The sequence below is a fragment of the Diabrotica virgifera genome, chromosome 6 (genome assembly GCF_917563875.1).
Source record: "Diabrotica virgifera virgifera chromosome 6, PGI_DIABVI_V3a".
NCBI classification, from domain to species: Eukaryota; Metazoa; Arthropoda; class Insecta; order Coleoptera; family Chrysomelidae; genus Diabrotica; species Diabrotica virgifera.
Window position 1 is genome coordinate 65,719,100 of NC_065448.1, and position 27,184 is coordinate 65,746,283.

Consider the following 27,184-nt stretch of genomic DNA (forward strand, 5'->3'; position numbering starts at 1 on the left):
TGTGACAAGTAAATAAATGACTAGTGAATTCAACGACTCTATATTACCCACACGTTTTACATTAGGTGTCTTTCGCAACAAATTAGAGCTACAAAGTTAAAGTCTAGTAACTGTTGTGGTATGTTACCTGTACTATTAATCTTATTAAATATTGCTATATTTCAGTCCTCCAAGCAACATATGAAACTTTTCTTTGATAGTGAATGAGGTCAACCGTAACTTCAAGTTTTTCTTGAAACTAATGGACTATGCTAGGGCTAACATTTTTTCTTAACATTGAATAACTCAAAAGATGTGTAGAATAATGCTTGAGTTCGAATTGGAAGCCAATACATTTTATTTTAACGTCTTTTGTCTACGTAAAAAGTGCTGCAGCTAGTGTTTTTGAAGAGTAAACTGTAGATATAATGTTGGACTAAAATGTTATTTCTAAAATAGTCCAATAGTTTCCAGCAAGCTCAGATTTAAGGTTCACCTAATTCAATATTGAAGAAAAGTCTCCTTACGTCTTACTTCTTGTTGCTTTGTGTGGAGGTTTCTGTTAGCATAATCATCCTATGTTACTATAACGGCCAAATAGTCTGCATTTCATTTTAATTTGAACTACAGCAAGTGTTCCTGATAAGGGTTGAATAACTGAAAATCCGTGAAGAACAATGATGAGGTTCTAATTTAAAGGAGCTACAATCGTCTACCTTCTTAGCATTCCTTTGTTTAATCGTATTTGGGAATTCCGAGCAAAAAAAGCTTTAAAATGTTTAGAGTCTAAGTCTAAGTAACTCTTTTAGTACTCCTGCCTCTTTCGCTAGGTGTTGATGCCAACACTTTCGTTTTTTGCTAGTCTATTTGCAGGTCTATATTTTTAAGATAATTGAAAGTTACTAAACGTTTATTTCGTTTCTTATCATAACGGATGTTATGTCCAAATCATGTATGTTGACCATTTTAGACTGTAAAATCAGAGGTCGATTTTCCTCGTCTTTTTTATTTTCCTTTACTCACCGCGATATATCTTCTTGTGTAAACCCAACATTTTGTGTTGTCCACCTGATCTAGACTTCTAATAAATCCTGTTATCTGCCAATAAAGGATATTGTTAACTGTTCGTGTTCTTAAAAATTCCGCTTCATCTTAATAAATATTGGATTTTGAATCGATTACTTGATAATTCCAGACAACTTCTTGTCCGTTTCTTCTGCATTTTCACTGGATATAAACATTTTGTAGAACGTTTTATCAGTTGAATACAGTAATGTAGTTTTCCCATTTTAAATAATCTCATACTATGCTAGTTTTTAGTACATCGCAGAATTGCACAGGTCCGAAAAACGAGCGTGAGCTCCTACTTAAGCAAGACTCTCATTAGTAGCAATTCGATTACAAACAATTCCGTTATATCTTAGTATCCACTGCAAAATTACCTTCTTTAACTTTTTAGTTATTCTTGCGAACACATAATTATTTTTAAACCAATCATTCAAATAAATTTCGGAATTATGAAACTACTTTTGAGCCCGCCACTGTTTAAAATAGCGCATAAAGGTATATAGGGTATAGCTAGTGTTCGAACTTTCTTCGGACATGATAAAGTACCTATTATTTGTTGCTGATTAAGGAAATTACTTAAAGGGTTTCGAAAAAGGGACAAATGACATGCAAAATTTATGCACCGTGTAGATTGCAGAAAATTTATTGATTTTTGGGATAATCAACCCTTGAATTAATGGTAACATAAAATTGCTCGATAGATTTAGTAAATAATAAAAATATAAATGTTGAACGAAAACTTTGGGAGAAGCTTTAATTCAAGGATATAAATAGAAGAAAGCAGAAAAAATGATATAAGCGACACTCTCGGAATTAAATATGAGGGGTTAGTGAATAGAATGATAACAAAAGTTCTAAACGGGTCATGAGAAGTACAGTTAAAATACGTAGAACAATAATTAGTGAATTAAAAAAGATTATTATGAGTTTTCTTTAAAGTTTAAAGATTATTATTTTCATTTGCTTCTTTTGGTAGCACGCTTTAATACCGCTGTATATCGTATCTTGCGAAGTTGAGCCTTCTGTGTCAGATTAAATACTTCTTGCATATCAAACCGCTTTATGCTCATACACTTAGCCTTATGTCATCTACTGAATGAGTAATAATTATTGCTTTACAATATAAACTGCTCTATTTGCTAAAAAAAAACTTATAAACAATTATAATACATGTGAATAAATGTTAGAATTTTATTATTATAAAATTGCAATAATTATTGCATCTGATTGATCTAAAACTTTTATTTGCATAGGTATAAATATATTCAGTAAACAAAATAAGTTGAATATAATACAAAAACATATTAGTCCTGTCGCCAGGGGGGGTACAACGGCCTCCTTAATTCAGATGGACTTACCCAAGTTTTTTTTATATATTTTGACCCGCAGAATACGAATTTTTTGGGTAACAGTTGATCCGGATGTCGATAAGATTGTTATAGACAAAGAACTTGAGGAATTACATAACAGCGATTTCTCGCAAAACGAAATATCTTTTTGTATTTTTTGGGTCATTTTAAGCAAAAAATATTCCTACAATTTTTTTCGTAGAATGCATAGTTTTCGAGATAACCGCGGTTGAACTTTCAAAAAATCGAAAAATTGTAATTTTTGAACCCGAATAACTTTTGATTAAAAAATAAAGTAGCAATTCTGCTTACCGCATTTGAAAGTTTAAGTCAAATTATATCGGTTTTGATTATTTGCATTGCTACAAATTTATTATTTTATTGTTAAACAAAGTTATAAACACCTAGTATGTGAGTGATGTTTTCAATGATTTCTCATTTAAAATCGAACGAGTAGGTAGAGTAGCTATAAGTGCAAGCGAGGCAATTTCTACGTAGCATGCGTTAAAACGCATGTATTAGGTACGGGAAACACTATGTATTTATAGATTTGTTTAACAATAAAAAAATTAATTCTTAGCAATTCAAATAATCAAAACCGATATAATTTGACTTAAACTTTCAAATGCGGTAAGCAGAATTGCTACTTTATTTTTTAATCAAAAGTTATTCGGGTTCAAAAATTGCAATTTTTCGATTTTTTTAAAGTTCAACCGCGGTTATCTCGAAAACTATGCATTCTACGAAAAAACTTGTAGGAATATTTTTTGCTTAAAATGACCCAAAAAATACAAAAAGATGTTTTGTTTTGCGAGAAATCGCTGTTATGTAATTCCTCAAGTTCTTTGTCTATAACAATCTTATCGACATCCGGATCAACTGTTACCCAAAAAATTCGTATTCTACGGGTCAAAATATATAAAAAAACTTGGGTAAGTCCATCTGAATTAAAGAGGCCGTTGTACCCCCCCTGGCGACAGGACTATATTAAAAACTAAACAATTCTAAATGAATTAAATGTTTTAAAGCAAAAATATTTCTGTGTCATGATTTAACTTTTAGTTATCATCATGTCTTCTAAACGGCAACAAAGTCTTTTAACATGTTGAATTCTATTTCTTGTATAAGATAGGTACCGTAACATTTTTTTGGGGCCCGGATAGCTCATGCGGTAGTATGTCTGACCTCCACGCAGGTAGGCCGGGGTTCAAATCCCGCCGACGAGAACATCTAGACATTTTTAAAATAGGTCAAACCGGCAAACAGGTGTAGGTATGTTCTCAAAAAATTGATAGTGTGTAAACTTTTTGTTTATTAATCAGCTAAGTACTTTCAACATATTACGTGCCATCATCAGAGTTTCTTAAAAGGACATTTAAATTAAGAGATTTTTTTTATAAAAATACAAGATTGAAATTACTACGTCCTATTATTATTATAAATCTTTCTTAGAAGAGCAATTGTCAAACAACTCTACTCTTCTATGAAGGATTTATTATAGGACGTAAGTTTTTTCATTCTTGTATTTTTATAAAAAAAATCTCTTAACTTAAATATTCTTTTTTATTAAGCTCTGATGATGGCACGTAATATGTTGAAAGAACTTAGCTTATTAATAAAAAAAAATTACACACTATAAATTTTTTTGAGAACGTGCACTTGTTTGCCGGTTTGACCTACTAAGGAGTGTGTACAAGTCACACAGTCTTTTTCAATTTTTAAAATATCAATAGATCTCAGGTCAACTCAGCCTGCATAAAAATGAGTACCTTGTGAAAAACCAGGGGTAATAATAGGCGGTTGAAGCATAGCACTGGATCTGTTACCTTCCTTGTATACCGTAGGCCCTAGAGATATCAGACCACCCTGCTATAATCCCAAATCCACGTTAGCGGTACAAAACCTGAGACTATGATTATTTAACATTTTTTTGAGACAAGCCGGAGAAAGTTCCGAAAAATTTGAAGAAGAACAAAGAAATGCAAACAAAATATGCAGAAGAGAGAAGGGTAAATACGAAAACAACCCAAAACGAAAAACAAAGGAAGATTTTACTCAAGATGACTAGTGGAGGCATATATTATAATGTTTTGAAAAAACTCAGAATGAGATTAAAGCCACAAACTAATATTTTTAGAAGTAGTGAAGTTAGTGTTGCCCAAAATCGGTCTTGGTCTTGCAGTCTTGGTCTTGTTCTTGCGTTTTAGCAAGACCAAGACCAAGACCAAGACCGCCTTATTTTAGCAAGACCAAGACCAAGACTGACCGTGCAAGACTTGAGCAAGAACAAGACTAAGCCTGCGAGACTCTTGCGTCTTGCAGTTTGAGTGTCGTTTTATGGAATAATACAGGGTGTAACAAAAATACAGGTCATAAATTCAATCACATATTCTGGGACCAAAAATAGTTTGATTGAACCTAACTTACCTTAGTACAAATGTGCACATAAAAAAAGTTACAGCCCTTTGAATTTACAAAATGAAAATCGATTTTTTCCAATATATCGAAAACTATTGGAGATTTTTTATTGAAAATGAACATGTGGCATTCTTATGGCAGTAGTATCTTAAAAAAAAATTATAGTGAAATTTAGACACCCCATAAAAATTTTATGGGGGTTTGGTTCCTTTAAACCCCCCCAAACTTTTGTGTACGTTTCAATTTGATTATTATTGTAGTACCATTAGTTAAACACAATGCTTTTAAAACTTCTTTGCCTCTTGGTACTTTTTCGAGAAGTTAGTATTTGTCGAGATATTTTGCATATTATTTGTCAAATCCACCACATATTTTTGTATATGGCTAAGTACGATTATGGAGACTTGATAATAATAGGAAAATTATTTATGATTCACATTTTTAGGTAAATTCTGAACCATATTAAAAAAGAAGTCACATCTCGATAAAATGTGCCTTATCGAAAAAAAAAAAACAAAGAAGCAAAAAAGTTTTAAAAACACTGTGTTTAACTAATGGTATCGCAGTAATAGTTTAATTGGAACGTACACAACCATTTGGGAGGTTTAAAGGAACAAAAATCTCTACGTAAACATATTAGAAAAGAAGCCCCAACTCGATAAAAACTGCCTTGTCGAAAAAATACTAAGAACCAAAAAAGTTTTAAAAAATATTGAATTTAACTAATAGTACCACAATAATAATTTAATTGGAACGTACACAAAAGTTTGGCACAAAAGGGAACAAAACCCCCATAACATTTTTATGGGATGCACAAATTTCACTATAATTTTTCTTTAAGATATTTCTGCCATAAAAATGCTACATGTCCATTTTCAATAAAAAATCTCTAATAGTTTTCGATATATGTATTGGAAAAAATCGATTTTCATTTTGTAACTTCAAAGGGCTGTAACTTTTTTATGTGCATATTTGTACCATGGTAAGTTAGGTTCATTCGAACTATTTTTGGTCCTAGAATAGGTGATTTAATTTATGACCTGTATTTTTGTTACACCCTGTATATTAGTTCGGATATATGCTTAGAGACTATGAGATACAAACAAAAATGTAACAAAAATTTGGAAAATTGGATTTATCCGCATTATGAACAATACGATGAACATACATACCGAATTAAAAGTATAAATACTTATTTATTGGATACGTACTCAGAGGTCATAATAAATTATTATACAATGTACCTAGAAATAAAATATTTCATTCTTTCCTAATATCAGACGACGCCTTCGCTCCGAAATTAATTACAATTGAATTGAGCAATTGTCTAGATTTTGAGAATAGCAACCTTTCATAAAATAATCGTCTTGTGTTGTGTGACGCCGACACAACAGTATAATAATAAGGCATTGAAACTTTTAAAGAAGTATGTCGCCTAAAGTGATAGAAATATAATACGAATAGCATATCGAGTGTTACGCACAACCACTCAATTGTTTTTCCTTATCCATATCGTAAAGACTAAACGTTCTATTTTATAAACTGTTTGCAAGGTGTGCAATTAGATATTAGATCAATCGGCCAAACAAAGGTTTTTGCTGAAAAGGCACTAGATAAGATAATGCCTGGCTACCCTGTATAGTCCATTCACGCACGGTAAAATGTTAAATACAAAACCTTCAAATTTCAAAAAAAGAGATATTATTATATAAAAAGAGATATTGGCCGATGTGTGATTTTGCCATTGTTTTTTATTGTTAATGAAGAACTTATGAGAGGATGGGCGATCGGGCTGCATTAAAGTTTTTTTTAATGAAATAAACAAATTAGTTATCGACAACTGATAAATAAAGTTTAAACTTCAGTTTAGACACTTCTAGATTTCGAAAATAATATTTTTTACTTGTGTTTTTGAGCCTTGAAAATCGTCATTTTTCGATTTTTTCAGTTTTAAATTGTTTATAACTCGGAAACGAATAACTGTAGACAAAAACTACAAAAGACCTTTTTTGTTCCATATGATTCAAAGAACCTAAAATAAGTCTGCCAGGGCTGAAACAATTGATTTTTATAATTTTTTTAAATTATTTTTTTAAATAAATATAGAAATAACTCAGAAATTACGGCATTTCGGTATAGAAAATATTACATGAAAATTAATTAGTAGTTATTATGGTTGAAAGTTTAAAAATATACAGGGTGTTCTATACGAAAGTTCATTATATTTTCAAAAAAACGAAAGATCTGACAACAATGTGTAATTACCACTATAATATCGGCCGCATTAGAAGACCTTTACCCACCATATTCTATAAAAATCTTTCAAGTCGTTTCCGAGATATTTGAGGCGTTTCATACATAAAACTCACTCTGTACAGTAGGAAAAATGAAAGAATACCCATGAACGAACATATAAAACACACCGTATTTTCCTGTCACCGTGTCAGACAAAAAATTGGCCAGCGCAAGTACATGTAATAATTATTGTTACATGCACTTGCACTGGACAATTTTCTTTGTGGCACGGTGACAGGAAAATACAGCGTGTTTTATATGTTCGTTCATGGGTATTCTTTCATTTTTCCGACTGTATAAATGTTATTTAATTAAACTGCGTGTATTACTTTGTATTAACTCTTATCTTATTAAAAAAGTCAATCTTAAAATTTTCAACTAATAGCAAACAAAAATTATCAACTAATAATAGTGTCAAAGCTATTGCGTACTGTGCTGTAATTTAATTTGTATTTTTTTTAAATATTACTTATTTGAATAAATGGCAAATTGTAGAACTCTTTTATTCCATTTCATTTCATATACCTAATGTGAGAGTCCATCAATCCCTTTCTAGATAGATAATGTTCTTTAAAATACAGTCAATTTTATGTCATTTATTTGTTTTTTTGTGTTTTCACCATGTTTTAGCACATGTCAGGTTATTAAATGCAAACGTTTATTAAGAAACAGACTAACTCCCGTGAGACATGGTAGATAGCCCAGTTAGTTAGAGTATAGGCAGGGATAGTTTAGATCGTGGGTTCAAACCCACCTAATGTGAGTTGTTTATTAAGAAATAGCAATATGCTAGTGGGTAACTGCGAGACTTGCAAGACTCTTGCTGCAAGACCAAGACCAAGACCAAGACTGGGAGTGCAATACCAAGACCAAGACCAAGACCAGGTGTACTGGTGCAAGAACAAGACCAAGACTGTCCAAGTCTCGTCTTGGTCTTGCATTTGGGCAACACTAAGTGAAGTACAGCCGGTTCCTAAAAAAACTGATACGACTCTTAGTAAGATTTGATCATGTTGAGCAGTGTATTTGATTGATCTGACATTATATTTATTATGACATACAAATAATAAAATAAACAAACAACAAACAACTGATTACATATTATGTTAATTCATAAATTGTACTAATTATTAAGGTCTAAATGTTTATATTATTTTAAATCTATCTAAACTTTTATATTAACTATCTAAATGATAGTTTTTACATCAAATAGATCACATAATTATTGTAAACGTGGATTATACAACAAAACAAATTAATATTCAATTCAGCCCTGTAACTTATTAAAATAAATATTATAGAAGTTTTCAGGGACTTTCAGCCCTCGGTAATAATGTAGTCTTTCATTCTGAGTTTAAATTTTTCAAAAATATTTATTAGTTTTCTCAGGATTCGAAGAAAATGAATACAATTAAAATACATTGAGAATTTTGACATGCGTCACAATTTTGCATTACCTGAATGTAAAATTCTAAACTGTTAAATTCCAGCTTCCCTAATTATTTGACATCAAAAGACATTAGAAACTATTTGTAGAGGATTGAAATCTGTATTGAAAACAACTGTTAAAATTGGTCTACGTAATTAAACATATTCCAAAATTTTGTAAAAATGTAATAATACATTTCAGTTTTCAGCCCAAACTTAGGCCACACACAATGCAATAATGTTCACATTTTTGAACTGTCAATATTTTTATTTTATCATCTATTGTTTAAAACAAACCCAGTTGATAAGATACTCTCAGTTGCGGAGAAAGTATTAATAATAAAGATTAATAATGAAGTCTAATAACCGTGGAACAGAATAAGCTATCTGACAAATTTTAAGATTTGGCAGTGACATTGACAGTATGTAAATATTAAGTATTTATCCTTCAAAATACACTGCTCAATTTTCTACAAAATACGCTTCAAGAGTCGTATCAGTTTTTTTTGGAACCAGGTGTACATATTATCAGTGATGATGCAACAATAAAAGCAGGGTATAAAAACTGTTTTGAGAGTTTGTTTACAGACCAAATACAAACAAACACAGCCCGAGCAGTAGATAAGTTCGAGATAACAAAAGATCGGAACCAGAGTAATGAATTATTAACATACCCATCCACAAGATAGAAATAATTGATGCTATTAAAGCGCTAAAGCATAATAAAGCCCCAGGTATTAATAACAAACCAGCTGAAATTTTCAAGACTTTAAAGACACACTGATACTTAGATCTTCTAAATTAATAACCGGCGTGTGGAACACAAAAGAAATTCAAGGAGACTGGAAAAAGCATTTATATGCACAATTAACAAGAGATGAGACAAACTCAGCTGTAGAAACTAGAGGCACATGCTTACTCTGTGTCAGATAATATATACGGTGTTTACGTGGATCATAACCTGTAAATTAAATCACTTGGCAGAGCAAATCATAGAAGAATACCAGACCGCATTCAGATGAGGATGGTCTACTATTGACCATCTATTCAACGTAAAACAAATATGAGCTAAAGCTTATATACATACATATCTATTACATCTTTGTAGATTTTCGATAAGTCTATGACTCATACAGAAGCGTCACTACGAGTTCAAAATCAATTAAAGACCCGTTCCAGGTAACTAGTAGAAAGAATCTTGTTGGATAATATATTTAACAAATTTAATTAAACGAAACGATATAGCATAAGAGCTGTGAGACATTTTTGAGTAGGTATTTTAGGCAACCTGAAATTTTTTCAGGTGACTCTTCCATGATAGCCTAATACAAAAATGCCGGTCTGGCTGGAGGTTAGCGGTTATTTTCCCCAAAAATCCCCCCCAAATTTAAAAAAGGTAAACATTGTTATTACAAAAAATATCATTGACGTGACTTTAAAGTAAATTTAAATAATTAAATATAAAAAAGTAATGAGTCCAGGCGATTTGAGGGCGATTTTAACTCTTTAAAGATACTTGCATGGGCGCCCCAGGATTAATTTCAGGGGGGGCATCTGAACTTCAGAAGATTTCATCTGAATCTGCACATACTATTAACGAGTATAAAATATACAACTATACATGCATAGCTATGTACATTCCTTCCGGAGAGGGAGGTGCAATTGTTATTTTGACAGGGTATTTTTTAATGTTAAAAATAAATATTCTAAAAAGACAGGTTTTTTTGGTGAAATTTTCCAACTGCTAGGTGATTAAACAAATTACGCGTGCATGTAATTGAAAAGCGCTATAGGTAAGCAGCAGTGTGAGAAAGAGCGTATACCGATAGTTGTTAGTCCGTTCGCTCGAGAAAAATCACGTGACCTGGCAATACCTGTTGTTGTGCCTCGAAACGTTAGAGTAATTATTATATATATTACAGTAGTTTCTTAAGTAACTTTTTATTGATTAAAGGAAAATAATACGTACTATACAATAGATTTTGCAAATATGATAGAAAAAGACAAATTTATTATTATAAATAGGTATATAGGTGGAAAAGTATTAAACTATAAAGTAAATTAATTTTGTCCGAATCTTGTACTTCTTCTTCAAACTCCTCATCTGAGCTTAAATATTCATTCTCTTCTTCTTCGTCAGACTCCCCTCGAGAATCAGATTTCTCTTCTACATGACCCGTAAATAGATGTATTTAGAATTAATTAAAAATTAATTAGTGATTAATTAATTGACTACGTATTTGTTACGAATTGCCACTTATTCTCTGTCTTTTTTTAAGGAGTCGAAGCCTGGACAATCACGGGCGCATCTGAAAAAAGACTTTGTGCCTTTGTTGAGATGTGGTGTTATCGAATATTGTAAAAAATATCATGGACACAACAAGTAACAAACACGGAGACATTAAGAAAGATGAAAAAGGCAAAAGAAATACTCAACACTATGAAGGAAAAAAAATGAGCTACTTTGGTCATATACTAAGAAAAAAGTAAAAACAACAATAGAACTCTTCAGAATTGCTGCAGACAGAATCAAATGGGCCGTGATGATCGCCATGGTCTTGAAAGGATGAGGCACATGAAGAAGCAGAAGATCGAGTTAACTAAAAAAATAAGATTTCAGTTATAAAAAAACATGTATGTAAGCTTACCTTCAGCAATATATCTGAAATTTTCTTTGATTGGCTGATGAACTATAGCATTATAAACTGATTGAGGCAACCAATCTCACTCAAACCAATTAAAATCTAATTTATCCATATTTAGTATCTATCCATTTCCGTTAGGTGTTAAAGAACTGAGGACTTGCAAATATGCGTTTCGCCAAATTCTCGTGATATACTGAGTTCTTAGCAAATGTTTTCTCAATTCGGCTTTACACGGAGGCAAAGTAGATGGATCACACTTTCAATATTTTCTTAAAAGGCTCATTTTTTCTTATTAGACTTATAATAATTATAATTTATATAATTTATATAGACTTATAATTTCGGCAGAAAGTTTGAAATCGTGCTGTGTTGATATTTAATAAATTTTTTGTACCATAAATTTCGCACACAAATTCTTCCAAAGTTTCGAACATTTCATCGCACGTACCGGTAACGTGGGCAACTCCAAGATTCGTTAATGATTTCTGATAAATTAATTTTTTTGTTATATTTTAAACGGTCTTATCTTACCCTTTTGCAAAAAAAGACGAATTATAATCACATCCAGTTAATTCGTGGAAAGCAGGCAAACACGTGCATAAAGATGGCTCTAATTCCGTATGTAGCTTCGTTATATTTATGTACCTTTTAGAATTTCCAGTAAATTTACTCCATAAAAATCTCCAGATCTTCACTTTGGAGATGATCCATGTTTCCAAGAATAATTATTAAAACATCTGCATCAGAAGTTTTATAAGAACATTGGTCTTTGCTCATGTATTAAGCTTACATACGTGATGAACTATCTTTGTGTCGGTTTCTTCGTGATTTTCGCAGGTCATGTGATCGTCGATCGACATTTCTATACCATCATTATTTACAACATAAGAATAACATAAATCATAATTTAAATTTATTAATACATTACCAATAAAAGGCACCATCTCATCTGCAGATCAATATTCAATTAAAATTTTTACAAAACTGTGCTTAAATTTAATATTTTTTAATTCCTTGGCAAAGTGTGTTAGTATTAATCCATTTTCGTTAGGTGTTGAAGAATTACCTATAGCCCTTTTTATTCACATGCACGCGTAATTTGTTAATTGTCGGAAAATTTCACCAACAAACCTGTCTTTTTTAGAATATTTATTTTTAATATTAAAAAATACCCTGTCAAAATAACAATTGCACCTCCCTGTCTGGAAGGAATATACATAGCTATGCATGTTTAGTTGTATATTTTATACTCTTTAATAGTATGTAGTGATTCAGATGAATTGTTCTGACGCTCAGATGCACCCCCTAAAAATAATTCTGGGACGCCCATGCAAGTATCTTGCAGACTTAAAATCGCCCTCTAATGGCCTGGCCTGTTTATCTTCTTTATATTTGAATATTTAAATTTACTTTAAAGTCACATCAATGATATTTTTTGTAATAACAATGTTTACCCTTTGTTTAATTTCCTGTAAAAAGGAATAGACGGTATGAAAAATATAAAGATATCGATCGTATTCATCTACACTAATGAAAATTTTGTCTGTCTTTTGACGATGATTTTGCAATACTAATAAAAACAAGACAACATATGAAATAGTCATAAAAACCACAGAGAATCAGCCAATACATTTTGTCCTAGAAATAAATCAGGATAAGTCGAAGTACTTATTTTTTTTCTTCTTCTTTCTTAGCTCTACAATTCTAAGTGAGTCTTGGCCGAGATTCCTATGCCTCTCCACCCTTGTTGATCCTGTACAATCTTCTTATTTTTCTTCAGCGTGTTTGCATCCACTCCTGGACAAAGACCTCCAAATGAGTTCTCCCCTCTTCTTTGTTTTGTGCTATTTGGTGCCAGTTTCTTCCCAATTTTGCTTTGATGTCTTCCAGCCATCGTTTTTGTGGTCTTCCTCTACTACGACTGTGTTTGCGAGGTCTCCAATGTACAAAAATTCGCGTCCAGCTTTCGATGTTTTTCGTGCCACATATCCTACCCAGTTCCATTTCAAATGAATGAAATCCTGTACAATAATCTCCCATTATTGTACCTCATTTTACGTAAATTACTCGTTACTACATCCTTCCCTATTTTCATTGGGCAATCAGGTGATCTTATGCTATGGGCCGTTCTCAGAAGGTTATATTTAGTACTCTTTTATCATTGGATCTCAGTACTTGTCCTGCCCAGAGCCTATTTCACTTCAAATCAGGCTCGAGGCACTACACAATTTTCGGGCCTCTAAATACCTATAAACGAAATGAAACGGAATGGACGAAATGAACTTAAGATCGAAAAACTGAAAAATGCGTGTTCAATATTTTTAAAAAAACACGACACGAGTTACTTTAAAATATGAAATAGGAACCCCCATTTTTTATATGTCAGATTTGGATTCCTTACAAAACAAATAAGTAACTTTTATTCGAGACATTTTTTCGAATAACGGATAGATGGCGCTATAATCGGAAAGAACGATTTTTGCAAATGGAAAATTTAAAAGCAACGTTTCTTCATTTGTACGCGTCGATATCATGTTATTTTCAATAAAATAGATCATCATACTTTGAGGATTTTGTAAGATATTAGATGTGCTGCAAAGTTCTTTAAAATGTGCCACTTAAATCATCAACATCGATATTATTCTCATACCTAATATTCGGTAACAGTTTTTAAATTTACTGTTTCACTATTGTCTGTGAAAAAAATGTTTAAAATATCTTTTCCAGAATTAAAAGCATTTTTTCTTATAGATAGTTGCATAATTAAAGTATCATAAATAGGTAAACAAATATTTATTTTAAAATTTTCAAGTCCTTTTAAGAAAATCGTTTCGAGAATTTTTTCTCGGACGTAAAAATTATTTTCCTTCCTCAGGAAAGCTCATCTGTATATAGAAGGCTTAGGTATCGACTATGGTTTTTTAGCTTTATTTTCAATTTCTGAAACTTTTTGTCTTCTTTTCTGTATACATAACGGCTGTCCCAAGTAGAAACACTGTAAGCGCCAATTCGAAAAATGTTTACCAGAGTAGAAAACGTAAAGGACTCAACTTTTCAAATTTCTATTTTGTTTGAAATAAAAGTGAACACACATTAATTTAGTAAAAAATACTTCTGTTTTTCAGTAAATATTTTTATGTCTGAATTTTATTTCCTGACTAGGTTTTGAACACATACAGTGTTTTTATTTGTGAAACCTGAAAATATAGTATAAAATTTCCCACTATTTAAAGATATTGAGTACCACAAATGATACTTTATTCAAGTTCCTTTAACAAATAAATAACAAATTACAACAATTTATTGGTCAGTGTCTGGATCATGTAATTGCTGTCATCCAGGGTTATGGAAAATCTTGTCCACTACTGTCTCTGAGACTGACCAAGTATGCCAAAACGATTATCCGTTTTCAGGCATCAAAGAAATAAGTTCCTCTATTATTTCTGTATAGGCACGTATTTATATAAATTATATTAAATTCTCTATATAAACAAATTATATTATGTAGTTTTTAATAAAAAATTTTCGTTTATTATTATAATTTTGTATATATAATATTTGTATTAAGGTTTAGTTTTACAGCTTGTAGTTTTTTTTATTAATTTGGGCTATTATAAAGTTATCTTACTCAAAATTCAGCCGACTTACAAGTGAAAAATCGACTAAATTATTCTGTAATTTTGCAATGTTTTTGCAGCATATGTGTTTCTAGCTATTGGTCAAGGTTTACAAACATTATTTTGTAGATTTTTTAAGAACAAAATTCATTTTGTAAAGACTATTTATATTTGTTAGTTTACGAATTATAATAACTTAAACAATTAAATTGTTTATAACAAATTCTCGTCACTTCCGGCGCAAAAGAAGGTTATAAATTCGAATTCAGCAGGTCAAAATATTATTCGATTTTTATTCATATTTGATAATTAATAGGTAACACCCAGTTTAATTTTAAAAATATATTTTAAATAATACAATAAACTTAAATATTTTATACACGACAAATTTCTACTGCACTTATCACAATAAGCATCAATAACAACTAACAAACAACTAAAAATTGCCTTGGAAATACCAATGGTCTTGGCGAATGTAATATATGTAAACATACGATTCCCACGGTAAATCACTGTAAATCCCAAAAACCAAATAAAAACACTGTACATCCCGTATTTACAGTGTTTATACTTGGGGATATGGATATAATGTGTTTTAAATTGGTGAAGTGAAGATGGAATGTAATATAATGTGTTTAATAACAATGTTAAATTGTGGTTCTACTATTTTTTTATTTTTTTCTTCCTTGGTAATTGGTAGATAACAACACCCTAAAGCCAAAAATGCAATAAAAGTGATTTTGAAAAAAATGGATATACAGTGTTTCTACTTGGGGCAGCCGATAATTTGATTAAGCTATTGTAAAGTTCACACACTAGGTACTGTAACTTTTTATGGTTGCATTTACTCGGTCTCAAATTTTATTCCAAATCGTAGTCATAAAAATAGACTCTAAATCTAACGTATTCATTTCCTCTGAAAAATCATTTGCTTCTACTGACGTCATCCTTTTTTGGTTTGGATCTCCGCTTAATTCATTAGCTGGTCCAACGCAATTTTAAATAAATGGAATGAAAAAATTTTGAACATTTATTTTGTTATTGCAATAAAAAATTTTTTATTGATCTTTCTGGGTCCCATTAAAATACGGCCCCGAGGCAGGTGCCTCATGGGCCTAGTGGTAAAATAGACCCGGGTCCTGCCCATCCCATACGATTTGCTTTGATGTGTCGGACTGTATTTTAGCTTCCATAGAGCGCTTGGAGTTTCTGTTTATGTCTTCGTCTCGACTCTCCTGTTATCTCGTTTCTACAAGGTCCAGATACTGTGTGGAGAATTTTTGGACCTTGTAGAGACGTCTAAGACAAATAATTTTGTTACTTCAGACTTGTTCACGTCTCACATCCATCCATTATTATGGGAGAATTATAGCTTGATATACCTTAGTACTCTTAAATTTTGATGTAATTTAAGTGATCTGGTTGTCAAGTCAAACTACATGATATTTCGAAATATATAGCAGAAAGAAGTCGCATTTTAGGAAGTCAGTTAGCTTTTTAAATACCTCTTAAAACACAAACCAAACTTGTATTGTTGTAAAAAGGAAATGAAGTGGATTTTAAAATTAAAATAAAATACAGGGCGTTTTATGAAAAAAAAAACAAACATTTTTTGATGCGAGACAGTGTTATGGAAGACCCTGTATGTATACTTCAATAATTTTAAAATCTAAATTAATCTATTTGTTTCTTTGTACCCAAAAAATTCCAAAAATAAATATAATTATGCTACAAGTAAGTAGCATCTTTAAAAGACAATAGAAGAAGAGTGGATAAATAATTTAAATCTATGAATAATTAGTGTTCACAAATTGTTGAGAGGCTGTTTTTACCCAATATCTTCTATTAATTTGTAATTTTAAAATAACTAAAAACTTATAAAAATACTACAAAAATACACTTTATCTATTCTGTCATATTATTTATAAGTTTTTAGTTTGTGAAAACTGTCATTATAGATAGCAGTGCGTGAAGGATTTAAAGTGTGCGTGAAGTAACAATGCATTTTAAATGGGATTTACTTTTTCGCACTGTTTTAACCTTCGCGTTGTCATGGTGACAATCCTTAACTTTCGCGTTGTCATGGTGATGACAATATGAGCAATGAATTACAACAAAAGTTTTGACAGTGACGAAGAGATACAGCTTTTTTTATTTGTTTATCGTAGATAAAATATTGTATGAAATTGTGCGTGAAGTACTTTTTGCGAACTTATGCGATTTATAGTACTCGCTTCGTTGTCGCTCGTGCTCTAAAAATCGCGTGCGTTCGCAAAAAGGATACTTCACCAGCTCTTTCATAAATAACTATTTTTTAACGCTTTTCTTTACTTCAATAGTTTGCATCAAATCTTTAGAAGTTAATTTGACTGACTTGTCTTCAGTGAAAATTAGTGAAAATTTGGAGACATATGCATTCGCGGAAAAAATACAATAAAATTTTTTTATGTTTATTAACTGTTTAAATAAAAAAAAAAGATTTTAATGGAAAATGCTTAAATTCTTTTGTTTTTTACAATGAAGAAACTTGAAACTTTTACGGATTGTAGCTAATGATATGAACTATATACAATTTCACTTTTTACTTTTTGTTTACGTTATTCTTCATAAATAAACAATAAAGTTTAAAATTTTGAACGCTCATTTTATCTTTGTTTATACAGGGTGTCCAGAAAAGATTGGTCATAAATTATACCACAGATTCTGGGGTCAAAAATAGTTTGATTGAACCTCACTTACCTATATACATTAGTGCACACAAAAAAAAGTTACAGCCCATTGAAGTTACAAAATAAAAATCGATTTTTTTTCATATATCGGAAACTTTCAAAAATTTTTTATTGAAAATGGACATGTGGCATTTTTATGGCAGCAACATCTTAAAAAAAAATTAAAGTGAAATTTGTGCACACCATACAAATTTTATGGGGGTTTTGTTCCTTTAAACACCCCCAAACTTTGGTGTACGTACCAATTAAATTATTATTTTGGCACCATTGGTTAAACACAATATTTTTAAAACATTTTCGCCTCTGGGAACTTTTTCGATAAGCTAGTGTTTATCGAGATATTTTGAATATTTGTCGAATCCACCACATATTTGTATATGGTTAATAGTCCAGTCGAGTTAGACCAATAACAGGCCTAACCTTGCATTAGGAGCTGCCCCAAATTTTATTTTTTTAATCTTTAGGGGGGTCAATAGTAGTGTAAATTTAAAATCTCGACTGAATTTCGCCATTGCGTTAGCCGCCATCTTGATTTTAAACGAGAACATTTTTTGCTCAATATCCCCGCCATTTTCAACTTTTACACAAAAAGTATAACAACCAAAATTGTTGAAAATGTAGTTTTCTATCAGTTCTATTTTTACAATGTTTTTCGTGCCATCGATATTTTCCGAGTTATAGCGGAAAATAGTGACAGTTATATATAAATAGAGCATAATTATTGAATTATTTCGTTTATTGTTAGTTTTACGACAAAAGTGTTCCTATACAAAAATAGAGAGAATTTAATTCTACACAATTTTAGTTTATTTCATTTTTTTGCTTAAGTTAATATTTAAGGTAGTATGTATGCGATAATGGCGCGAGCGTAAGACCTGATTGATTTTGTAGCAATTGTTTTTGTTCAATATCTACGCCATTTTCAACTTAAATTGTTCCAAATATGATTTCCTACAATTTCTATTTAACAATTTTTTTCATGCGGTTGATATTTTCCGACTTACGTGGGAAAATAGTAAAAAGTGGTGGGGGGAGCATAATTATTGAATTTATCTGTTTTTGGAGCTGTCCCAAATTTTATAATTCTATCCTTTAGGGGAGATCAATAGTAGTGTAAATTTAAAATCTCGACTGAATTCCGCGGTTGCATTAGCCGCCATATTGATTTTAAAGGAGAACCGTTGTTACTTATTATCTCCGCCATTTTCAACTTTTCGACAAAAATGGTAGGAACTAAAATTGTTGGAAACGCAATTTCCTACAATTTCTTTTCCACAATTTTTTATGCGATTAATATTATCCGAGTTAAGGAGGAAAATATTGGAAGCGGAGGGAAAGCATAATTATTCAATTGTCTCATTTATTATTAATTTTACGACATAATTTTACATAAACAAAAATAAAAAGAATTATATTTTATACAATTTTTTAAACTTCCAATGAAACACCAACCAAACTAAGTACATAAAAGACATAAATAATAACTTATATGCATTAAGTTCACTTAATTTTATTAACTAGCTGGTTTTATTGGTTGAATTTGTCTGTCGATAATTAAGTTTCATGCCAGCTAACATATTTTAATATTTCAACAATTTTTTTTTAAATTTTGGACCCCGTTGGGGGGAGCTTTCCCGTTCCTCCCCCCCTCTTAGACCCGCGACTGGTTCTCTCGAAAAATTGTAGTAAATCGTAATTGCGACAATTTCAGTCCTTACACTTTTTGTCGAAAAGTTGAAAACGGGGAAGATATTGAACAAAAACAATTGCTTTAAAATCAATCGGGTCTTACGCTCGCGCCTTTACCGCATACGTACTACCTTAAATATTGATTTTATCAAAAAAATGAAAGAGAGCAAAATTCTACAAAATTTAATTCTCTTCATTTTGGTATAGGTCAAAATTTGTTGTAAAATAATAATAAACGAGATACTTCAATAAATCAATAATTATGCTTTAACTGTCATTGTTTTTCTCATAACTCGGAAAATATGGACCGCACAAAAAAAATTATAAGAAACGAAATTATATAAAATCGTATTTTCAACAATTTCAGTTTCTATCTTTTTTGTCGAAAAGTTGAAAATGGCGGAGATATTGAGCAAAAACAGTTCTCGTTTAAAATCAAGGTGGCGGCTAACGCAACGGTCAAATTCAGTCGAGATTTTAATTTTATACTACTATTGACCCCCCCTAAAGATTAGAAAAATAAAATTTGGGGCAGCTTTTAATGCAAGGTCAAATGCTATCTCGACTGGGCTATAAGTACGATTATAGCGACCTGTTAATAATCTGAAAATTTATTTATAATATTTATTTATTTATAATATAACATTTTTAGGTATATTTTGAAAAAGAAGCTACATCTCGATAAATTAAACGGTGACATGAAAAAAAGACTAAGAGGCAAAATTTTTAAAAACACTGTGTTTAACTAATTGTTCCACGATAATAGTTTAATTGGAACGTACACAAACATTTGGCGGGTTTAAAGGAACAAAACCCCCATAAAAATTTTACGTAAATATATTGAAAAAGAAGCCGCATCTCGGTAAAAACTGGCTTATCTAAAAAATACTAGGAGGCAAAAAAGTGTTAAAAACATTGTGTTTAACTAATGGTACCACAATAATGAATTAATTAGAACGTACACAAAAGTTTGGGGGGGGGGTTTAAGGGAACAAAATCCCCATAAATTTTTTATGGGGTGGACAAATTTCACTATAATTTTGTTTTAAGATGTTCCTACCATAAGAATGGTACATGTTCATTTTCAATAAAAAATCTCTAAAAGTACCTATTCGATATATTGAAAAAAATTGATTTTCATTTTGTAACTTCAAAGGGCTGTAACTTTTTTATGAGCACATTTGTACTAAGGTAAGTTAGGTTCAATCGAACTATTTTTACCCCAGAATGTGTGGTATAATTTATGACCAATCTTTTCGGGACACCCTGTATATAAATCGGCGTTTATTCGTGTCAAATTTCAATACGATACAAAACAAAACTTCAACCAAAACTCGATCAAAAAATTCGTGTTTTTATCGTAGTCTTAGAAAAACTACCGGTAGAGACGTTTTGTGCTACAATTAACATTAGAATCCGTTTTAATGTATTAATTAATTAAACGCTTTTCTTTAGTTCAATCGTTTGGGTCAAATCTCTATACATTAATTTGACTGCCTTTTCTTAAAATGCAAATGACTAAAAATTTGCAGACATATATGCATTCGTGGGAACAATACCCGAATATTCAATAAAACAATTTTTTGTTTATTAGTTGTTTAAATAAAAAAACGATTTTAACGGAAAAAGCTTAAATTCTCTTATTTTTTACAACGAAGAAACTTGAAACTTTTAGAGATTTTAGCTAATTATATGAACAATACAGAATTTCACTTTTTACGTTAAATGTGTAGGTTATGCTTTATAAATAAACAATAAAGTTTAAAATTTTTTGCCCATTCCTACTACTTTTCATGTTTGTACATCATTTGCTTTTATAAAATATGATGTACATAGTTTAATAAACATAGCGATATATTTTAATATTTAAAAATGTAAGACTAAAAATAAAAAGTTAAAAAATATGAAAAAAATATTTTTAAGAAACGCTTTTCTTTAGTTACGAGTGACTAAAATTAAACATATTTAGTCCTGTCGCCAGGGGGGGTACAACGGCCTTCTTAATTCAGATGGACTTACCCAAGTTTTTTTTATGTATTTTGACCCGTAGAACACGAAATTTTTGAGTAACAGTTGATCCGGATGTCGATAAGATTGTTATAAACAAAGAAGTTGAGGAATTACATAACAGCGATTTCTCGCAAAACAAAACATTTTTTTGTATTTTTTGGGTTATTCTAACCAAAAAATGTTCCTACAAGTTTTTTCGTAGGATGCATAGTTTTCGAGATAAACGCGGTTGAACTTTCAAAAAATGGAAAAATTGCAATTTTTGAACCCGAATAACGTTTGAATAAAAAATAAAATAGCAATTCTGCTTACCGCCTTTAAAAGTTTAAGTCAAATTATATCTGTTTTAAATATTTGCATTGCTAAAAATTTATTTTTTGATTGTTAAAAAAGCTATAAACACATACTGTTTCCCGTGCCTAATACATGCGTTTTAATGCATGCTACTTAGAAATAGCCCCGCTTGCACTTTTACCTCCTCTACGTACTCGTTCGATTTTAAATGAGAAATCATTGAAACATCACTCAAGCACTAGGTGTTTATAGCTTTGTTTTAACAATAAAATAATACATTTTTGGCAATACAAATAATTAAAACCGATATAATTTGACTTGAACTTTCAAATGTGGTAAGCAGAATTGCTATTTTATTTTTTAATCAAAAGTTTTTCGGGTTCAAATATTCCAATTTTTCGATTTTTTGAAAGTTCAACCGCGTTTATCTCGAAAACTATGCATCCTACGAAAAAATTTGTAGGAACATTTTTTGGTTAAAATGGACCAAAAAATACAAAAAAATGTTTTGTTTTGCGAGAAATCGCTGTTATGTGATTCCTCAACTTCTTGGTTTATAACAATCTTATCGACATCCGGATCAACTGTTACCCAAAAAATTCGTGTTCTACAGGTCAAAATATATAAAAAAAAAACTTGGGTTAGTCCATCTGAACACAGGAGGCCGTTGTACCCCCCTGGCGACAGGACTAATTTATAAAAAAATCAACTAAAAAGCAAAAAATAAAAAAAATTGAAAAAATCTGACACTTTCGTTAAAGAAAAACGTGGTGCGAAAACCGTTTATTCGATGAAGACGCGCCACGCTTTTCTTTGACGAATGTGTTAGATTTTTTCAATTTGTTTTTATTTTTTGCTTTTTAGTTGATTTTTTTATAATATTCTGTTTAATTTTATTCACTCATAACTAAAGAAACGCGTTTCTTAGAAATATTTTTTTCATATATATTTTTTTTTAATTTTAAACTATTATAACGATTTCCTTAAAATGTTCCGATCAAACTACTAATTGCGATATTATTTCTTGAAGGAGGAAGAGACCGAAAGTTTCACAGGAAGCATTTTGTCGCTTAATGTGGCAGTAGAAGACGACGGCAAGGATCTGGTGTGTCGAGCAGACAATCCTAGATTTCCCGGGGGATATGCCGAGGATCGGAGACAAATACATGTTGCTTGTGAGTTCTTTGGTTCTACACTTCCAATTTCTTATACGGTATAGTCCAAACGGGATGGGATCTTATATAAATATTTTAGTTTCTTGCCATATCAAAAAAAGTTTTGGTCAGAGAAGGAAATTATGAGGAGAATACGGGTATAGTTGTTCCATTTTTATCTTTGCCTAAAGGTCATGATTCATTTTCAAGCAAGTTAAATCCAAACATTAACTGAAACGTACGGTGGCTATTATCGGTGGACGTATTTTATAAAGATATATTGTATATGTATATTTTACTAAGTATGTTATTATATAATATGTTTTTAACACAATTTAACTTTACAAAATAAATCCAACCTAAGTTATAAATTCCAATATATAGAACAAATGCGCTAATGTCACTGCCATTGAAAATGATAAACGTCAAAATTCATAGTAAACATTGTATCAAAGACATGCCATAAAGTTTATTCTTATTTAACTTATTGTATTGTTTCTATGGAGAAGCGGTTTAGTTTTGTGATACTAGTTTCGGTGAGTAAAAAGGGAACCTAGTATAAAAAGTAATTTGTGAATAATTTCACGCATGGGAAAATATAGAGTGGAGGCACTATAGTCCTGTCGCCAGGGGGGGTACAACGGCCTTCTTAATTCAGATCGACTTACCCAAGTTTTTTTATGTATTTTGACCCGTAGAACACGAATTTTTTGGGTAATAGTTGATCCGGATGTCGATAAGATTGTTATAAACAAAGAAGTTGAGGAATTACATAACAGCGATTTCTCGCAAAACAAAACATTTTTTTGTATTTTTTGGGTCATTCTAACCAAAAAATGTTCCTACAAGTTTTTTCGTAGGATGCATAGTTTTCGAGATAAACGCGGTTGAACTTTCAAAAAATGGAAAAATTGCAATTTTTGAACCCGAATAACGTTTGAATAAAAAATAAAATAGCAATTCTGCTTACCGCCTTTAAAAGCTTAAGTCAAATCATATCTGTTTTGAATATTTGCATTGCTAAAAATTTATTTTTTGATTGTTAAAAAAAGCTATAAACACATACTGTTTCCCGTGCCTAATACATGCGTTTTAATGCATGCTACTTAGAAATAGCCCCGCTTGCACTTTTACCTCCTCTACGTACACGTTCGATTTTAAATGAGAAATCATTGAAACATCACTCAAGCACTAGGTGTTTATAGCTTTGTTTTAACAATAAAATAATACATTTTTGTCAATACAAATAATTAAAACCGATATAATTTGACTTGAACTTTCAAATGCGGTAAGCAGAATTGTTATTTTATTTTTTAATCAAAAGTTTTTCGGGTTCAAAAATTCCAATTTTTCGATTTTTTGAAAGTTCAACCGCGTTTATCTCGAAAACTATGCATCCTACGAAAAAATTTGTAGGAACATTTTTTGGTTAAAATGGACCAAAAAGTACAAAAAAAATGTTTTGTTTTGCGAGAAATCGCTGTTATGTGATTCCTCACCTTCTTGGTTTATAACAATCTTATCGACATCCGGATCAACTGTTACCCAAAAAATTCGTGTTCTACAGGTCAAAATACATAAAAAAAACTTGGGTAAGTCCATCTGAATACAGGAGGCCGTTGTACCCCCCTGGCGACAGGACTACTATTATGTAGTAGATTTTACAAGCAATCGGTTATTTAAATATTAGTCTAGTAAGATTAGATTACACTACATGTAAATCAAAATGTATATTCGTACAGGTTGGAACAAATTTTACATCAAAGTTTAGGTGAGTACAATAGTATATTGTAAAACAAGAGATAAAAAAGACATATTTCTCACGAGCGCAGAAGTTTGTTGCGCAAATCAAGCGAGGGAGAAATATGTCGTTTTCTCACGTGTTCTACACTGTACTTTTTTATGGATGCGTTTTTGTCAAGAGTTCAAACTTCAAAATTAAATAATTTGGAAGTTGCACTTTGTATAGCATCTATAGAAAAAACATATTTTCAAGAAAGTATCCAAATCATAAAGGACAAATGTTTCACCTCAGACTTACTAAATTAAATTTTACCCCCTACTTATTTAAATAATTATATATAAAATATAGAAACCAAATTTGTAAAAAAATATTTTTTGCGTTTTAAACAAGCATTATAAATTATTCTATGTAATAGGAGAAGTTGCGCTATGTTACCAGTATTAAGCAAAAAAAAAATTGGTTAAAAAATATTAAATACTTTATGAGATATTTAATTTGTTTATCAAATGTTACTATATTTTCAATTGCAAAAACGCGGTTGTTATCAACAGAATAGAAACCTGTTTAAAACCCCATTACTTTTACTTTTATGTATGCTACTTTTATTCTGTATAAAATTATGTATGATCGTTGGAGAATTAGGTAACGAAACTATTGAAGGAAATGCACAAGTTTATTGAGTTGTTACAGGCTTAGGGTACAAAACGATACTGAATTCTAAACTAATGAATACAAAATTTCTTAAAACCTTTCATAGTCGGGGCACATATCATTGATACCTCGAAATTATCAGCGTGGGTGTTTCTCATCTCCGCTTTAGTCTAGATATTGGAATAAAAACGCATACGCACACAGTGGCGTGCTCGCCATAACACCTCTCTCCTGAAGAACGAAGCTGGGGTGTCCAAGAAGGGCTTCTTTTGCAGCTTTGAAGTTTTGGTTTGCAGTGTAGAGCCTCTCTGGACGTGCTCCGCACAGGGCAGATAGGGCCACATGAAACAAAGAAACCAACCGACAATAACTCATTCTATTTTTGTTGTTATGAGAAGGCCGTAGATGAAGTGTACCACAAGGTAATCGAATTGATTAAATTCCCTTAAATTCCCAATATTGATTAAAGTCCCTTTATAATATGTATAATGACAGCTCATATCTACTACTTGCCGTGTTACACTTCAACTTCGTTTAGGTAATCGTATTATAAAATGGTTTTACATTAAAATGAAATTTGCGAATAACCTAGTTATCCAACTTAAATGTTAGACTTTTATTGGCTTCATTGACTTCAAGAATGAATAACATACGGTCCTGTCTTTAATACCGATTTTGGTGTATTTAAAATTTTATCAGTTAAAATAAAGCTTATTCAAATGGGAAATAAGCCACAATTTTACCTAAAAATGATTTTATTAACGTTTCGACGCCCAAGTCGGGTGTCGTTGTCAAAATACAAAATAATACAGTATTATTTTGTATTTTGACAACGACACCCGACTTGGGCGTCGAAACGTTAATAAAATCATTTTTAGGTAAAATTGTGGCTTATTTCCCATTTGAATATACTTGATTATAAAAATGCCACAAGAAAATAGCTTCAGAACAACATTAAGATAAAGCTTGAGCAAATTTCGTTGGAAAATTATAACAGTGAGAATGTTTTTGTTTATCAAAAAGGAAAAGTTGTGTTCTTCTTCTTTAAGTACCGTGCCCAAATTTTTAGGCGTGGGTAGCTTCCATAACAATTTGCCGATATCGTTCTCGATCTTGTGCGGCATGTAACAATTGATCTGCTGATAAGCCAGTCCATTGACGAAGGTTTCGGAGCCATGAATATTTCTTTCGACCAATTCCTCTTTTTCCGTCGATCTTTCCATTGAGTATTAACTGCAGCATCCTGTATCTGCTACCTCTCATTATATTCCCGAGATATTCAAGTTTTCTCTTTTTTATGATCTTCATTAAGTCACCTTCGCCTTGACCTACTCTGTTTAAGACTTCTCTGTTTGAAATGCGTTGAACCCAAGATATTCTGAGCATTCTACGATACGACCACATCTCAAAGGCTTCTAATTTGTTCATCATGTTAAGCTTCATGATCCAGGTTTCACATCCATATAGTAATACAGGATACACATAACATTTTAGGAACTTGATTCTTAGTTGTAAATTCAGCTGAGAGTTGCTCAGAATAGATCTAAGTTTCATAAATGCTCCTCTTGCAATTTCTATACGAGTTTTAAGTTCTTCATCCGGATTTAGTGTCTCGTTTATCCAACATCCTAGGTATTTAAAATGGTTAACTTTTGTTATTGATTCATCACTGACAATTAGTTGCATAGGGCCGACGTCTTGTTTACTAACCACAAGTAACTTTGTCTTTGTTGCATTTATGTTAAGTCCGTTGGAGCATTCTCTAGTGACTCGATCAATAAGGAATTGAAGATCTTCGATATTTTCAGCCATGATCGCGGTGTCGTCTGCATATCTGATGTTGTTAATAGTTTCTCCCCCGATTAGAACTCCACATTGTCCTTCCAAGGCTTCATTAAAAATTATTTCTTAGTATACGTTAAACAAAGTTGGGGATAACACACAACCCTGTCTGGCACCTCTTTGAATGCAAATTTTGTCTGTTTCTTTGCCGTCTACCAGAATAGAAGATTCTTGATTCCAATATAGATGTTGTAAAAGTCTCAGATCTTTATCATCTATTCCAATCATTTCTAGATATTCAAACAACCTATCATGTTGAACTCTATCAAACG

General features: G+C 31.2%; 1 protein-coding gene across 3 annotated transcripts in view; it reads left to right on the forward strand.

Moving 5' to 3' along the window:
* Positions 1-27,184, forward strand: part of LOC114329157 (hemicentin-2) — an 869,111-nt gene that overhangs the window by 325,063 nt on the left and 516,864 nt on the right. For all 3 annotated transcript variants that reach the window (XM_050654496.1, XM_050654495.1, XM_050654497.1), the window contains exon 7: positions 22,552-22,696. In XM_050654496.1, the coding sequence (XP_050510453.1) occupies positions 22,552-22,696 (145 nt within the window). The remainder of the gene's footprint in view (positions 1-22,551; positions 22,697-27,184) is intronic.